Genomic DNA, 17,607 nt, shown 5'->3' on the forward strand with positions numbered 1-17,607 from the left:
CCCCCTTTCCTTCTCCCTCCTCACTTCCTTTCCCCCTCCTAGTAGGAGTCCTACTCCTACTAGGAGGAGGACTCCTCCTTGGCGCGCCAATAGGGCCGGCCGGCTTCCTCCCCTTGCTCCTTTATATACGGGGGCAGGGGGCACCCCTAGACACACAAGTTGATCCTCGTGATCGTTTTCTTAGCCGTGTGCGGTGCCCCCTTCCACCATATACCTCGATAATATTGTAGCGGTGCTTAGGCGAAGCCCTGCGACAGTTGAATATCAAGGTCGTCACCACGCCGTCGTGCTGACGGAACTCTTCCCCGACACTTTGCTGGATCGAAGTCCGAGGATCGTCATCGAGCTGAACGTGTGCTAGAACTCGGAGGTGCCGTAGTTTCGGTGCTTGATCGATCGGGCCGTGAAGACGTACGACTACATCAACCGCGTTGTCATAACGCTTCCGCTGTTGGTCTACAAGGGTACGTAGATCACACTCTCCCCTCTTGTTTCTATGCATCACCATGATCTTGTGTGTACGTAGGAAATTTTGTGAAATGACTACGTTCCCCAACAGTGGCATCCAAGCCTAGGTTTTATGTGTTGATGTTATATGCACGAGTAGAACACAAGTGAGTTGTGGGCGATATAAGTCATACTGCTTACCAGCATGTCATACTTTGGTTCGGCGGTATTGTTGGACGAAGCGGCCCGGACCGACATTACGCGTACGCTTACGCGAGACCGGTTCTCCCGACGTGCTTTGCACAAAGGTGGCTAGCGGGTGTCAGTTTCTCCAACTTTAGTTGAACCGAGTGTGGCTACGCCCGGTCCTTGCGAAGGTTAAAACAGCACCAACTTGACAAACTATCGTTGTGGTTTTTATGCGTAGGTAAGATTGGTTCTTGCTTAAGCCCGTAGCAGCCACGTAAAACTTGCAACAACAAAGTAGAGGACGTCTAACCTGGTTTTTGCAGGGCATGTTGTGATGTGATATGGTCAAGACATGATGCTAAATTTTATTGTATGAGATGATCATGTTTTGTAACCAAGTTATCGACAACTGGCAGGAGCCATATGGTTGTCACTTTATTGTATGCAATGCAATTGCGCTGTAATGCTTTACTTTATCACTAAGCGGTAGCGATAGTCATGGAAGCATAAGATTGGCGAGACGACAACGATGCTACGATGGTGATCAAGGTGTCACGCCGGTGACAATGGTGGTCATGACGGTGCTTCGAAGATGGAGATCACAAGCACAAGATGATGATGGCCATATCATATCACTTATATTGATTGCATGTGATGTTTATCTTTTATGCATCTTATCTTGCTTTGTTTGATGGTAGCATTTTAAGATGATCTCTCACTAATTATCAAGAAGTGTTCTCCCTGAGTATGCACCGTTGCGAAAGTTCTTCGTGCTGAGACACCACGTGATGATCGGGTGTGATAGGCTCTACGTTCAAATACAACGGGTGCAAAACAGTTGCACACGCGGAATACTCAGGTTATACTTGACGAGCCAAGCATATACAGATATGGCCTCGGAACACGGACACCGAAAGGTCGAGCGTGAATCATATAGTAGATATGATCAACATAGTGATGTTCACCAATGAAACTACTCCATCTCACATGATGATCAGACATGGTTTAGTTGATTTGGATCACGTAATCACTTAGAGGATTAGAGGGATGTCTATCTAAGTGGGAGTTCTTTAGTAATATGATTAATTGAACCTAAATTTATCATGAACTTAGTACCTGATAGTATCTTGCTTGTTTATGTTTGATTGTAGATAGATGGCCCGTGCTGTTGTTCCGTTGAATTTAAATGCGTTCCTTGAGAAAGCAAAGTTGAAAGATGATGGTAGCAATTACACGGACTGGGTCCGTAACTTGAGGATTATCCTCATTGCTGCACAGAAGAATTACGTCCTGGAAGCACCACTGGGTGCCAGGCCTGCTACTGGAGCAACACCAGATGTTATGAACGTCTGGCAGAGCAAAGCTGATGACTACTCGATAGTTCAGTGTGCCATGCTTTACGGCTTAGAATCGGGACTTCAACGACGTTTTGAACATCATGGAGCATATGAGATGTTCCAGGAGTTGAAGTTAATATTTCAAGCAAATGCCCGGATATAGAGATATGAAGTCTCCAATAAGTTCTATAGCTGCAAGATGGAGAAGAACAGTTCTGTCAGTGAGCATATACTCAAAATGTCTGGGTATAATAATCACTTGATTCAATTGGGAGTTAATCTTCCAGATGATTGCGTCATTGATAGAATTCTCCAATCACTGCCACCTAGCTACAAGAGCTTCGTGATGAACTATAATATGCAAGGGATGAACAAGACTATTCCCGAGCTCTTCGCAATGCTGAAAGTTGCGGAGGTAGAAATCAAGAAGGAGCATCAAGTGTTGATGGTCAACAAGACCACTAGTTTCAAGAAAAAAGGCAAAGGGAAGAAGAAGGGGAACTTAAAAAAGAACAGCAAGAGAGTTGCTACTCAAGAGAAGAAACCCAAACCTGGACCTAAGCCTGAAACTGAGTGCTTCTACTCCAAGCAGACTGGTCACTGGAAGCGGAACTGCCCCAAGTATTTGGCGGATAAGAAGGATGGCAAGGTGAACAAAGGTATATGTGATATACATGTTATTGATGTGTACCTTACTAATGCTCGCAGTAGCACTTGGGTATTTGATACTGGTTCTGTTGCTAAAATTTGCAACTCGAAACAGGGACTACGGATTAAGCGAAGATTGGCTAAGGACGAGGTGACGATGCGCGTGGGAAATGGTTCCAAAGTCGATGTGATCGCGGTCGGCACGCTACCTCTACATCTACCTTCAGGATTAGTATTAGACCTAAATAATTGTTATTTGGTGCCAGTGTTAAGCATGAACATTATATCTGGATCTTGTTTGTTGCGAGACGGTTATTCATTTAAATCAGAGAATAATGGTTGTTCTATTTATATGAGTAATATCTTTTATGGTCATGCACCCTTAAAGAGTGGTCTATTCTTATTAAATCTCGATAGTAGTGACACACATATTCATAATGTTGAAGCCAAAAGATGCAGAGTTGATAATGATAGTGCAACTTATTTGGGGCACTGCCGTTTGGGTCATATCGGTGTAAAGCGCATGAAGAAACTCCATACTGATGGACTTTTGGAACCACTTGATTATGAATCGCTTGGTACTTGCGAACCGTGCCTTATGGGTAAGATGACAAAAACACCGTTCTCCGGTACTATGGAGAGAGAAACAGATTTGTTGGAAATCATACATACAGATGTATGTGGTCCGATGAATGTTGAGGCTCGTGGCGGATATCGTTATTTTCTCACCTTCACAGATGACTTAAGTAGATATGGGTATATCTACTTAATGAAACATAAGTCTGAAACGTTTGAAAAGTTCAAAGAATTTCAGAGTGAAGTTGAAAATCATCGTAACAAGAAAATAAAATTCCTACGATCTGATCGTGGAGGAGAATATTTTACGAGTTTGGTGTACATTTGAAACAATGCAGAATAGTTTCGCAACTCACGTCACCCGGAACACCACAGCGTAATGGTGTGTCCGAACGTCGTAATCATACTTTACTTGATATGGTGCGATCTATGACGTCTCTTACTGATTTACCGCTATCGTTTTGGGGTTATGCTCTAGAGACGGCCGCATTCACGTTAAATAGGGCACCATCAAAATCCGTTGAGACGACGCCTTATGAACTGTGGTTTGGCAAGAAACCAAAGTTGTCATTTTTGAAAGTTTGGGGTTGCGATGCTTATGTGAAAAAGCTTCAACCTGATAAGCTCGAACCCAAATCAGAGAAATGTGTCTTCATAGGATATCCAAAGAAAACTATTGGATACACCTTCTATCACAGATCCGAAGGCAAGACTTTTGTTGCTAAATTCGGAAACTTTCTTGAGAAGGAGTTTCTCTCGAAAGAAGTGAGTGGGAGGAAAGTAGAACTTGATGAGGTAACTGTACCTGCTCCCTTATTGGAAAGTAGTACATCACAGAAACCGGTTTCTGTGACACCTACACCAATTAGTGAGGAAGCTAATGATGATGATCATGAAACTTTAGAACAAGATACTACTGAGCCTCGTAGATCAACCAGAGTAAGATCCGCACCAGAGTGGTACGGTAATCCTGTTCTGGAAGTCATGCTACTAGATCATGATGAACCTACGAACTATGGAGAAGCGATGGTGAGCCCAGATTCCGCAAAATGGCTTGAAGCCATGAAATCTGAGATGGGATCCATGTGTGAGAACAAAGTATGGACTTTGGTTGACTTGCCCAATGATCGGCAAGCAATTGAGAATAAATGGATCTTCAAGAAGAAGACTGACGCTGACGGTAATGTTACTGTCTACAAAGCTCGACTTGTCGCAAAAGGTTTTCGACAAGTTCAAGGGATTGACTACGATGAGACCTTCTCACCCGTAGCGATGCTTAAGTCTGTTCGAATCATGTTAGCAATTGCCACATTTTATGATTATGAAATTTGGCAAATGGATGTCAAAACTGCATTCCTGAATGGATTTCTGGAAGAAGAGTTGTATATGATGTAGCCGGAAGGTTTTGTCGATCCAAAGGGAGCTAACAAAGTGTGCAAGCACCAGCGATCCATTTATGGACTGGTGCAAGCCTCTCGGAGTTGGAATAAACGCTTTGATAGTGTGATCAAAGCATTTGGTTTTGTACATACTTTTGGAGAAGCCTTTATTTACAAGAAAGTGAGTGGGAGCTCTGTAGCATTTCTGATATTATATGTAGATGACATATTACTAATCGGAAATGATATAGAATTTCTGGATAGCATAAAGGGATACTTGAATAAGAGTTTTTCAATGAAAGACCTCGGTGAAGCTGCTTACATATTGGGCATTAAGATCTATAGAGACAGATCGAGACGCTTAATTGGACTTTCACAAAGCACATACCTTGACAAAGTTTTTAAAAAGTTCAAAATGGATCAAGCAAAGAAAGGATTCTTGCATGTCTTACAAGGTGTGAAATTGAGTAAGACTCAATGCCCGACCAATGCAGAAGATAGAGAGAAAATGAAAGATGTTCCCTATGCTTCAGCCATAGGCTCTATCATGTATGCAATGCTGTGTACCAGACCTGATGTGTGTCTTGCTATAAGTCTAGCAGGGAGGTACCAAAGTAATCCAGGAGTGGATCACTGGACAGCGGTCAAGAACATCCTGAAATACCTGAAAAGGACTAAGGATATGTTTCTCATATATGAAGGTGACAAAGAGCTCATCATAAATGGTTACGTTGATGCAAGCTTTGACACTGATCCGGACGATTCTAAATCGCAGACCGGATACGTGTTTACATTAAACGGTGGAGTTGTCAGTTGGTGCAGTTCTAAACAAAGCGTTGTGGTGGGATCTACATGTGAAGCGGAGTACATAGCTGCTTCGGAAGCAGCAAACGAAGGAGTTTGGATGAAGGAGTTCATATCCGATCTAGGTGTCATACCTAGTGCACCGGGTCCAATAAAAATCTTTTGTGACAATACTGGTGCAATTGCCTTGGCAAAGGAATCCAGATTTCACAAGAGAACCAAGCACATCAAGAGACGCTTCAATTCCATCCGGGATCTAGTCCATGTGGGAGACATAGAGATTTTCAAGATACATACGGATCTGAATGTTGCAGACCCGTTGACTAAGCCTCTTCCATGAGCAAAACATGATCAGCACCAAAGCTCCATGGGTGTTAGAATCATTACCGTGTAATCTAGATTATTGACTCTAGTGCAAGTGGGAGACTGAAGGAAATATGCCCTAGAGGAAATAATAATGTTATTATTTTATTTTCTTATATCATGATAAATGTTTATTATTCATGCTAGAACTGTATTATCTGGAAAGATAATACTTGTGTGAATACATAGACAAACTAAACGTCACTAGTATGCCACTACTTGACTAGCTCGTTAATCAAAGATGGTTATGTTTCCTAACCATAGACATGTGTTGTCATTTGATTAATGGGATCACATTATTAGGAGAATGATGTGATTGACATGACCCATTCCATTAGCTTAGCACCCGATCGTTTAGTATGTTGCTATTGCTTTCTTCATGACTTATACATGTTCCTATGACTATGAGATTATGCAACTCACGTTTGCCGGAGGAACACTTTGTGTGCTACCAAACGTCACAACGTAACTGGGCGATTATAAAGGAGCACTACAGGTGTCTCCAAAGGTAAATGTTGGGTTGGCGTATTTCGAGATTAGGATTTGTCACTCCGATTGTCGGAGAGGTATCTCTGGGCCCTCTCGGTAATGCACATCACACAAGCCTTGCAAGCATTGCAACTAATGAGTTAGTTGCGAGATGATGTATTACGTAACGAGTAAAGAGACTTGCCGGTAACAAGATTGAACTAGGTATTGAGATACCGACGATCGAATCTCGGGCAAGTAACATACCGATGACAAAGGGAACAACGTATGTTATTATGCGGTCTGACCGATAAAGATCTTCGTAGAATATGTGGGAGCCAATATGAGCATCCAGGTTCCGCTATTGGTTATTGACCGGAGACATGTCTCGGTCATGTCTACATTGTTCTCGAACCCGTAGGGTCCGCACGCTTAAGGTTTCGATGACAGTTATATGAGTTTATGAGTTTTTGATGTACCGAAGTTAGTTCAGAGTCCTGGATGTGATCACGGACATAACGAGGAGTCTCAAAATGGTCGAGACATAAAGATTGATATACTAGACGGCTATATTCGGACATCGGAAGTGTTCCGGGTGATTTCGGAAAAAACCAGAGTGCCAGAGGGTTACTGGAACCCCCCCGGGAGAAGTAATGGGCCATATGGGCCTTAGTGGAGAGAGAGAAGGGCAGCCAGGGTGGGCCGTGCGCCTCCTCCCCCCTGGTCCGAATTGGACTAGGAGAGGGGGGGGGGAGGCGCCCCCCTTTCCTTCTCCCTCCCCACTTCCTTTCCCCCTCCTAGTAGGAGTCCTACTCCTACTAGGAGGAGGACTCCTCCTTGGCGCGCCAATAGGGCCGGCCGGCTTCCTCCCCTTGCTCCTTTATATACGGGGGCAGGGGGCACCCCTACACACACAAGTTGATCCTTGTGATCGTTTTCTTAGCCGTGTGCGGTGCCCCCTTCCACCATATACCTCGATAATATTGTAGTGGTGCTTAGGCGAAGCCCTGCGACAGTTGAACATCAAGATCGTCACCACGCCGTCGTGCTGACGGAACTCTTCCCCGACACTTTGCTGGATCGGAGTCCGGTGATCGTCATCGAGCTGGACGTGTGCTAGAACTCGGAGGTGCCGTAGTTTCGGTGCTTGATCGATCGGGCCATGAAGACGTATGACTACATCAACCACGTTGTCATAACGCTTCCGCTGTTGGTCTACAAGGGTACGTAGATCACACTCTCCCCTCCTGTTGCTATGCATCACCATGATCTTGTGTGTACGTAGGAAATTTTTTGAAATTACTATGTTCCCCAACACTTGCAGCTATAGAACTTATTGGAGACTTCATATCTCTCAATCCGGGCATTTGCTTGAAATATTAACTTCAACTCATGGAACATCTCATATGCTCCATGACGCTCAAAACGTCGTTGAAGTCCTGATTCTAAGCCGTAAAGCATGACACACTGAACTATCGAGTAGTCATCAGCTTTGCTCTGCCGGACGTTCATAACATCTGGTGTTGCTCCAGCAGCAGGCCTGGCACCCAACGGTGCTTCCAGGACGTAATTCTTTTGTGCAACAATGAGGATAATCCTCAAGTTACGGACCCAGTCCGTGTAATTGCTACCATCATCTTTCAACTTTGCTTTCTCAAGGAACGCATTTAAATTCAACGGAACAACAGCACGGGCCATCTATCTACAATCAAACATAAACAAGCAAGATACTATCAGGTACTAAGTTCATGATAAATTTAAGTTCAATTAATCATATTACTAAAGAACTCCCACTTAGATAGACATTCCTCTAATCCTCTAAGTGATCACGTGATCCAAATCAACTAAACCATGTCCGATCATCACGTGAGATGGAGTAGTTTCATTGGTGAACATCACTATGTTGATCATATCTACTATATGATTCACGCTCGACCTTTCGGTCTCCGTGTTCCAAGGCCATATCTGTATATGCTTGGCTCGTCAAGTATAACCTGAGTATTCCGCGTGTGCAACTGTTTTGCACCCGTTGTATTTGAACGTAGAGCATATCACACCCGATCATCACGTGGTGTCTCAGCACGAAGAACTTTCACAACGGTGCATACTCAGGGAGAACACTTCTTGATAATTAGTGAGAGATCATCTTAAAATGCTACCGTCAATAAAAGCAAGATAAGATGTATAAAAGATAAACATCACATGCAATCAATATAAGTGATATGATATGGCCATCATCATCTTGTGCTTGTGATCTCCATCTTCAAAGCATCATCATGATCACCATTGTCACCGGCACGACACCTTGATCTCCATCATAGCATCGTTGTCGTCTCGCCAATCTTATGGTTCCACGACTATCGCTACCGCTTAGTGATAAAGTAAAGCATTACAGCGCAATTGCATTGCATACAATAAAGCGACAACCATATGGCTCCTGCCAGTTGCCGATAACTTGGTTACAAAACATGATCATCTCATACAATAAAATTTAGCATCATGTCTTGACCATATCACATCACAACATGCCCTGCAAAAACAAGTTAGACGTCCTCTACTTTGTTTGTTGCAAGTTTTACGTGGCTGCTACGGGCTTAAGAAAGAACTAATCTTACCTACGCATCAAAACCACAACGATAGTTTGTCAAGTTGGTGCTGTTTTAACCTTCACAAGGACCGGGCGTAGCCACACTTGGTTCAACTAAAGTTGGAGAAACTGACACCCGCCAGCTACCTGTGTGCAAAGCACGTCGGTAGAACCAGTCTCGCGTAAGCGTACGCGTAATGTCGGTCCGGGACGCTTCATCCAAAAATACCGCTGAACCAAAGTATGACATGCTGGTAAGCAGTATGACTTATATCGCCCACAACTCACTTGTGTTCTACTCGTGCACAACATCAACACATAAAACCTAGGCTCGGATGCCACTGTTGGGGAACGTAGTAATTTCAAAAAAATTCCTACGCACACGCAAGATCATGGTGATGCATAGCAACGGGAGGGGAGAGTGTTGTCTACATACCCTCGTAGACCGAAAGCGGAAGCATTATGACAACGCGGTTGATGTAGTCGTACGTCTTCACGGTCCGACCAATCAAGCACCGAAACTACGGCACCTCCGAGTTTCAGCACACGTTCAGCTCGATGACGATCCTCGGACTCCGATCCAGCAAACTATCGGGAAAGAGTTCTGTCAGCATGACGGCGTGGTGACGATCTTGATGGTCTACCGTCGTAGGGCTTCACCTAAGCACCGCTATAATATTATCGAGGAGTATGGTGGAAGGGGGCACCACACACGGCTAAGAAAACGATCACGAGGATCAACTTGTGTGTCTAGAGGTGCCCCCTGCCCCCGTATATAAAGGAGCAAGGGGGGAGGCCGGCCGGTCATAGGGCGCGCCAAGGAGGAGTCCTCCTCCTAGTAGGAGTAGGACTCCCCTCTTTCCTACTCCTACTAGGAGGGGGAAAGGAAGGGGGAGAGGGAGAAGGAAAGGGGGGCGCCGCCCCCCTTCTCCTAGTCCAACTCGGACCAGAGGGGGAGGGGGCGCGCGGCCCACCCTGGCCGCCCCTCTCTCTCCACTAGGGCCCATAAGGCCCATTACTTCTCCCGGGGGGTTCCGATAACCCTCCGGCACTCTGGTTTTCTCCGAAATCACGCGGAACACTTACGGTGTCCGAATATAGCCATCCAATATATCAGTCTTTATGTCTCGACCATTTCGAGACTCCTCGTCATGTCCGTGATCATATCCGGGACTCCGAACAAACTTCGGTACATCAAAATATATAAACTCATAATGAAACTGTCATCGTAACGTTAAGCGTGCGGACCCTACGGGTTCGAGAACAATGTAGACATGACCGAGACATGTCTCCGGTCAATAACCAATAGCGGAACCTGGATGCTCATATTGGCTCCCACATATTCTACGAAGATCTTTATCGGTCAGACCGCATAACAACATACTTTGTTCCCTTTGTCATCGATATGTTACTTGCCCGAGATTCGATCGTCAGTATCTCAATACCTAGTTCAATCTCGTTATCGGCAAGTCTCTTTACTCGTTTCGTAATACATCATCTCGCAACTAACTCATTAGTTGCAATGCTTGCAAGGCTTATGTGATGTGCATTATCGAGAGGGCCCAAAGATACCTCTCCGACAATCGGAGTGACAAATCCTAATCTCGAAATACGCCAACCCAACATGTACCTTTGGAGACACCTGTAGAGCTCCTTTATAATCACCCAGTTACGTTGTGACGTTTGGTAGCACAAAAAGTGTTCCTCCTGCAAACGGGAGTTGCATAATATCATAGTCATAGGAACATGTATAAGTCATGAAGAAAGCAATAGCAACATACTAAACGATCGGGTGTTAAGCTAATGGAATGGGTCATGTCAATCACATCATTATCCTAATGATGTGATCCCGTTAATCAAATGACAACACATGTCTATGGTTAGGAAACATAACCATCTTCGATTAACGAGCTAGTCAAGTAGAGGCACACTAGTGACGTTTAGTTTGTCTATATATTCACACAAGTATTATGTTTCCGGATAATACAATTCTAGCATGAATCATAAACTTTTATCATGATATAAGGAAATAAATAATAACTTTATTATTGCCTCTAGGGCATATTTCCTTCACCTCCGGTGCCCCTCTTCTATTATATAAGTCATTTTGACCTAGAAAAAAAATGAGGGGAGGACTTTTGGGACGAAGCGCCACGGTCTCGAGGCGGAACTTGGGCAGGAGCGCTTTTGCCCTCCGGCGGAGCGATTCCGCCGGTGGAACTTCCTTCCCGGAGGGAGAAATCATCGCCATCATCATCACCAACAACTCTCCCATCTTGGGGAGGGCAATCTCCATCAACATCTTCAACAACACCATCTCCTCTCAAATCCTAGTTCATCTCTTGTGTTCAATCTTTGTACCAGAACCTTAAATTGGTGCTTGTGGGTGACTAGTAGTGTTGATTACATCTTGTGTTGATTACTATATGGTTTATTTGGTGGAAGATTATATGTTCAGATCCATTATGCTATTTAATACCCCTCTGATCTTGAGCATGATTATCATTTGTGAGTAGTTACTTTTGTTCTTGAGCTCACGGGAGAGATCTTGTTGCAAGTAATCATGTGAACTTGATATGTGGTCGATATTTTGATGGTATGTATGTTGTGATTCCCTTAGTGGTGTCATGTGAACGTCGACTACATGGCACTTCACCATATTTGGGCCTAAGGGAATGCATTGTGGAGTAGTTATTAGATGATGGGTTGCGAGGGTGACAGAAATCAAACCAACATGATGAAATTCCCGTGTACCCTCAAGAACGCTTTGCTTATCATAAGAAACCGTTTTGGCATGTCCTTTGCCACAAAAGGATTGGGCTACCTTGCTGCACTTTTGTTACCGTTACCGTTACTTTCTCGTTACAAATTATCTTACTATCAAACTACTCGTTACTTATAATTTCAGTGCTTGCAGAGAATACCTTGCTGAAAACCACTTGTCATTTCCTTCTGCTTCTCGTTCGGTTCGACACTCTTACTTGTCGAAAGGACTACGATTGGTCCCCTATACTTGTGGGTCATCAAAGACTGAAGATTCCCCTCTCCGGAGCCCCAAAAGGGTTCCAGATCTGGCCTCCCGATGAAGAACAGGAGGTGGCGACGGCTCCATATCGTGAAACGCGATGAAACTTTCTCCTCGATTTTTTCTCCGAAAATAGGATTTTATAGCGTCAGAATTAGGGTCAGGGGGGCCACCAGGTGGGCACAACCCACCAGGGTGCGCCTAAAGGGGGTGGCGTGCCCTGGTGTATCATGCTCACCCAGGGCACCCCCTCCAGTAGTTCTTGGTCCCAATATTTTTTATTTATTCTGAAATAAATCACCAAAAAGTATCGTTCCAATCCAAGAATTTTTATTTTTGCACAAAAACAACAACATGATAGTTCTGCTAAAAACATCGTCAGTCCGGATTAGTTTTATTCAAATCATGAAAATTAGAGTCCAAAACAAGAGCAAAAGTGTTAGAAAAAGTAGACACGAGGAAGACGTATCAACTTCATTTTGAGCCAATAAAATACATCTTTTGTCAAAAAAAACCGAAACAACAAGCCACACATAAGTACATAAGAGTTCATATGAATAGGTCACCAGTAGACAACAACTCACAAAAGAGTTCCTAACTTCATCTCCTACCCCTATAAAAGCACGAAAAATAGATCCAATTCATCATTTAAACCGTCTAATCACAAAATCTAAAGGTTCAAAATCTTTCAATGTTGGGCACCAACAATGTTGAGTGCAACAACAACCCACTAAGGGCATCTCCAACGCAGACCCTCAAAGCACCCATAACCATCCGAACTGCGGTTATTTGAGCCGGGGAGCCACAGGTGATCTACGCGGTAGGGAAATTTTCATTGTGCAATAGTCACACACCGTGTAGCCCAACAGTCCCACTCTACAGGCACACCCACTAGAGTGTGCTGCATGCTAGCACTAAGAGCGTTCGAAACATGTTAGGGTAAAGTAGTACACCCCTGCAGGGTTAAATCTTCGAATAGTCGTGTCTGTGGTTATGGATGACTTGGAGATTTTTATGAGATCATAGAAAAAAAACTTCAACTAATAGTTAATAAACTTTCTTAGATGTGAGTGCCCAGGGGATATTTTTTATCGTTGGTGATGCGAATGAGGATGCAACGTAGTGCTATGACGTGGTGGTTAGGTTTAACTAGATGGTTCTTACACACTCTCGTGCCTTATCTCTGATAGATGCACATTGTAGTGTGTCTCTGTAGAATGCTAATGGTTGATGTCTCTGTAGAATGCTAATGCTTGCTGCCACACTCTCGTGCCTTTTCTTGAGAATGTTGCATACTTAGTATAGACCGGATGTAAGTCTTGCGAGTGTAGTTGGATACTCACCTTGCTATATTTATTCTTTTGATTTGGATGCTGCTTCAGACGGTAGCATTTGAAACAGGTAATCTCTCTAGTGGCGAATGGCGCCAATAGTTATTGTTATCTCATGAAGTGACCTTGCAGGGATATAAACATCATTTGCTTTTCTTTAGCCTTCTTAAGGCATTTGTTAAATTGTACCCATCTAAGGCATGTTTCTCTTTCGTTGTGAGAAATGTAGCTTGGTTGTAAGATCTTGTATGTATTCATTTGTTAAATATTACTTGTTGAAGTTGTTGTATTTGTCCAAAGTACACTCCACATCAATTTTCTCTGCCTCAATGACTACAGGCCCCATCTGGCAGTGTTTGTTTCTTTCTCCATTGACTCGATCAAGCATTATCCTCACTCGTGTCTTCTCCTGCTTTTGAAGTTGAAACCATTGCATCATCAACACCAACATGTGCGATTTGATGCAAGTAAACCATCAGTGTAACTGTCAAACACAAAAATATCTCTGAAATAGATCATCGACACGTCGTAACAAATCACGACAACCTTCAAGGGTGAGGTAGGAACAAGGACCTCACGGACCTAATAGCTCGATGCAGGGAATTCCTCGCGCTGAGCTCCACCCAATGCAAACATTGCACTGGACCTGACAAATTTAGCTGCAACATCATCCATAGAATCATCTCCTCTAAAGCTGTCGCGTGATAAGGGACTGACCTCAATTTCTCCTCGGGCATGGCTCTCCCCCAAATTCGTACAGCCATCTTCGAGCACGCCTTCACCAGAGCACAAGCCTCCGCCTTTATGTGCTCTCGAGCACACATGACTTCCTCCCCCACAGATATTCTACCTAGAGCAACCCAAGACCCGTGCAAGGAGCCAGGGCTCGCATGAGTGGCGGCTTGACGACAGGAGAGTAGTCAAGGGGGTGGATGAGTGGCGGCTAGAAATCTTGTCAGAAAGGACGATAACACGGGGCAATAGTCAAGGGGTGGATGGCGGAGTGAGAGCCATCATGAGAGAGATTTGATCCCGTTTCTTGCAAAAATCCTTCAAACCGGTTAATTTTTGAAATTTCAATTTGATTTTCCTGATTTTGAACGAGTCTATAAATACTACTCCTAGTATAGTAAATAAAAAACAGAAAAAGAAACAAAGAAAAAAATCATGGCCCACCGCCCGACGAGCGTGACACCTGTGCCGGGGTCGCGTACACCTCGGCTGACCGTGCTCCCACCAGAGGAAAGGCCCCCGCGGAGGACCGGCTCCACCGCCGACGCGCACGTGGTACTGGTTCCATCCGCTCCCCGCCGAGGCAGCCGGCGCCGACAACGCCGACGACCCGCTCGCCGCGGGCAACGCAGACCATCCCGACCCGCTCCCCGTCGAGGCAGCCGACGCCAACAACCCGGACCTCATACTAGCCGACGCCGACGCGGAGGACGAGGACGAGGCCGACAACAATGACCACCTCGACCACCCGCTCGGCGCCGAGGCAGCCGACGGCGACCACCCCGACCTCCCTCTCGGCGGCGAGGAGGCCGACGGCGACCACCACGACCTCCCGCTCCCCGCCGAGGAGGTCGACGGCGACCACCACGACCTCCCGCTCCCCGCCGAGGAGGCCAACGGCGACCACCACGACCTCCCGCTCGCCGCCGAGGAGGCCGACAGCGACCAACACGACCTCCCGCTCGCCGCCGAGGAGGCCGACGGCGACCACCACAACCTCCCGCTCGCTGACGCCGACGCGGACGCGGAGGAAGACGCAGAGGCCGAAGCCGGGGCCGACGACCCCGCCGAGCTTCCCGCCGGCCCCGACGCCGCGGCTCCCCCGGATGCCCCTCCTGCCGCCGCTCTCCTGGGCCCGCTGCCGGAGCCGTCTTCGCCCCTGGCGTACCATCCCGCTGCAATGCCGCTTGAGGTATTTCACCATTTCTTTCTTTCTTTCTTTCTTGTTGAGAATTGCATGTTAGTGTTGGATCTTAGGAATTGTGTGTAAGCTAGACTAGATAGTAATAGCAAGAATTCTTTCCCTCTCATTGTTGTTCTTCCAGCACTTGTCGCCACGGAATCCATGCAGTAACAATGGTGTTCTGTGCCGTTGACCGGAGTCCATACAGTAACTGTGTTGGTGTTGGTGTTCATGTTGGTGCCAACCTCACCTCTGTTAGACTCATATCGCTGTTCGGGCATTCAATCGAACGGTCGGTGGGCGTGTAGTTACCAGGCAGTTGTACTTGCTGCAGCACGTGTAGATACTAGCATCATGTACATTGTTGGGAATTACCATGTCCTCTCAATCAAATCAACGGCTGATCGTCCTGTACTGAAACTGCATGGCATAATAAGAACAGTTTAATCTCCAGCTACTTTACATTATGTGTTGAATACCTGCAGTTTGGCTGTTATCTGCATCCTTGAAGCTGAGCACTCTTGTTATGAACCTGCCTTCTCCATACTGCAAGCCTAACCACACTACCCATATTAATATCAATATACATACATCATATACTTTCTCTTTGCTTATACAGTTCACACTCTTTTCCCAACCTTGCTATTTTCTCTTATTCCGACCTTGATTTCCACCTCAAATCCATGGACAGACCATGGCTTCTTTGTATATGTGGAACATGCAGCAGTTCTTGGGCCTAATGTTTTGCTGTAGTAGGCTAGAGGTTGTTCGTTTTGCATAAGCAGTCTTCTTGGTGAAGTGCATCACAGGCTTATTTCGTTTTCTTGTATCTTTTTCAACCTGCAGGAATTCGATCAGTGGGGGGCCCCGTCCATTTGGCGGCAGAGGAGGAGGACGACGATGACGACTAGTCGTAGGTGAGGGGATTTCATAACCTAACCTTTCCCTTTCTAGAAGAAGCAAGTAGACATGTTTATTCAGATAATTCAGTTCCTCTATTTGGTCGTATTTGCTGCCAGTAATATTTTTATTTGTAAAGCTAGTAAAAATTATGGAACTTAAAATACAAAATCAGTTGATTTATCTCTTCAGCCTTAACAAAAAAGATTTAGCCCATTTTTCTTGTGTTGAATAACCTGGGAACAAAATTCCGGTTCCTATACAATACCAAATTAAATCTAGTTTATGCACATGAGCTGTATTTCTTGGTCTTGTTATTTTATTTTATTTTTCCAATACTCCGAGAATTAGATTGTTTATTTTCTTCGGTGAGAAAAAATGTAGTAGTGGTCTTGAATCTGTTTTGCACAAGAGTACAGATGTTGGTGTAGATACTATTTGCTGCATAAACATGATATTTGGAGTCTTACTTTAGTGGAGTGCTCATATGATTGTGCTTGGAAAACGATTTTATGATAGGTTTTGTTAGGACTTGGGAGACTTGTCTGAAACTGTATTAGTCTTGTACATAAGCAAAAGTAATTGCTTGGGAGGTGCCATGTCGATATAAGAGTCTTTCTGCACATGACAAAAGATGTTTTGCAGCAAGTAAAACGTACTGATTCCACATTTCTGTCGTTCATTCAGATAAGTATCATCTGCTGCTAGCAGAAATTACAGAACCTACAAAGCCAAATTGTTATTGCCTCAGGTTTTATCTTGATCAAATTGTTATTGATTATTAATTTGTCAATGCAGAGTACAGCGGAGTCCTGACAGTTCACCTCTTCAAAAGTTTTCGCCCCTCAGAAACGATGACAGCAGAACTGAACGCCTGCTTTTGGCATGTAGATAGATAGGTTCAGGTTCGGAAAACTCAGCAGCTGTGGTATTCAGAAAACTCAGCAGCCAAACTTGCTTCAATCTTATTTTGTCTTGCGGTTCTATGATTCAGAACTGCTTGGATCATTGCGTGCAATGGTTGAACAGTATTTTGGTGATGCTGGTTGTAGTAGTTGTTGCAGACTTGCAGTTTCGCTCTTCTGACATTGATCTCTGTTATGTCATTGGTACTGTTTCCTGGATGAAGCATTACACTGTAGATGTTCTTGCAGCGAGTTGATGATGCTGCATTCCTTTTTGATGGATGCTTTTTTTTTTGCATAAATGGAGAATATAGTGGTTCTTTGATGGATGCATTTTTGCATAAATGGAGAATGTAGTGGTTCTTGCAGTAAACTGGTGATCATGTATTTCTTTTAGATGGTGCATTTCATGTAGTCAAAAAAGGTAGTTCGTTCTTGAATGAACTGATGATCCTGTTTTCCACTGCGCCGTTTTGATCTTGTTTCTCTGTGTGGGGGTTCTTGCAATGAGTCGATGATCCTGCAATTTTTTTAGACGATACATTTTGCGTAATTGGAAATGCAGTGGGGTTTTCCCTTGAATTGCTGGTATATTTGTAGCAGTGCTGTACGAACAAAATTCAGATTTTATCCAACATCACTGTTTTCAGGTTTTGTACATAAGCTGCCTTCTTTTTCTTTCATTTTTGCTAATTTTCAGTCGACTGTTTCTTATTTTGCTCTCAGTTGAATT

The 17,607-nt window shown here is 44.5% G+C and overlaps 1 protein-coding gene across 1 annotated transcript in view; it reads left to right on the top strand.

Moving 5' to 3' along the window:
• The window catches only part of LOC119316105 (skin secretory protein xP2-like), a 26,565-nt gene extending 9,431 nt beyond the window's left edge, over positions 1 to 17,134 (top strand). The window contains exons 2-4 of the mRNA XM_037590469.1: positions 14,395 to 15,078; positions 15,916 to 15,986; positions 16,768 to 17,134. Coding sequence (XP_037446366.1) covers positions 14,395 to 15,078; positions 15,916 to 15,986; positions 16,768 to 16,864 — 852 coding nt within the window. The 3' untranslated portion in view covers positions 16,865 to 17,134. The remainder of the gene's footprint in view (positions 1 to 14,394; positions 15,079 to 15,915; positions 15,987 to 16,767) is intronic.
• The last annotated feature ends 473 nt before the right edge of the window (positions 17,135 to 17,607 follow it).

The sequence above is a fragment of the Triticum dicoccoides genome, chromosome 6A, assembly GCF_002162155.2.
Source record: "Triticum dicoccoides isolate Atlit2015 ecotype Zavitan chromosome 6A, WEW_v2.0, whole genome shotgun sequence".
Classification (NCBI taxonomy): Eukaryota; Viridiplantae; Streptophyta; class Magnoliopsida; order Poales; family Poaceae; genus Triticum; species Triticum dicoccoides.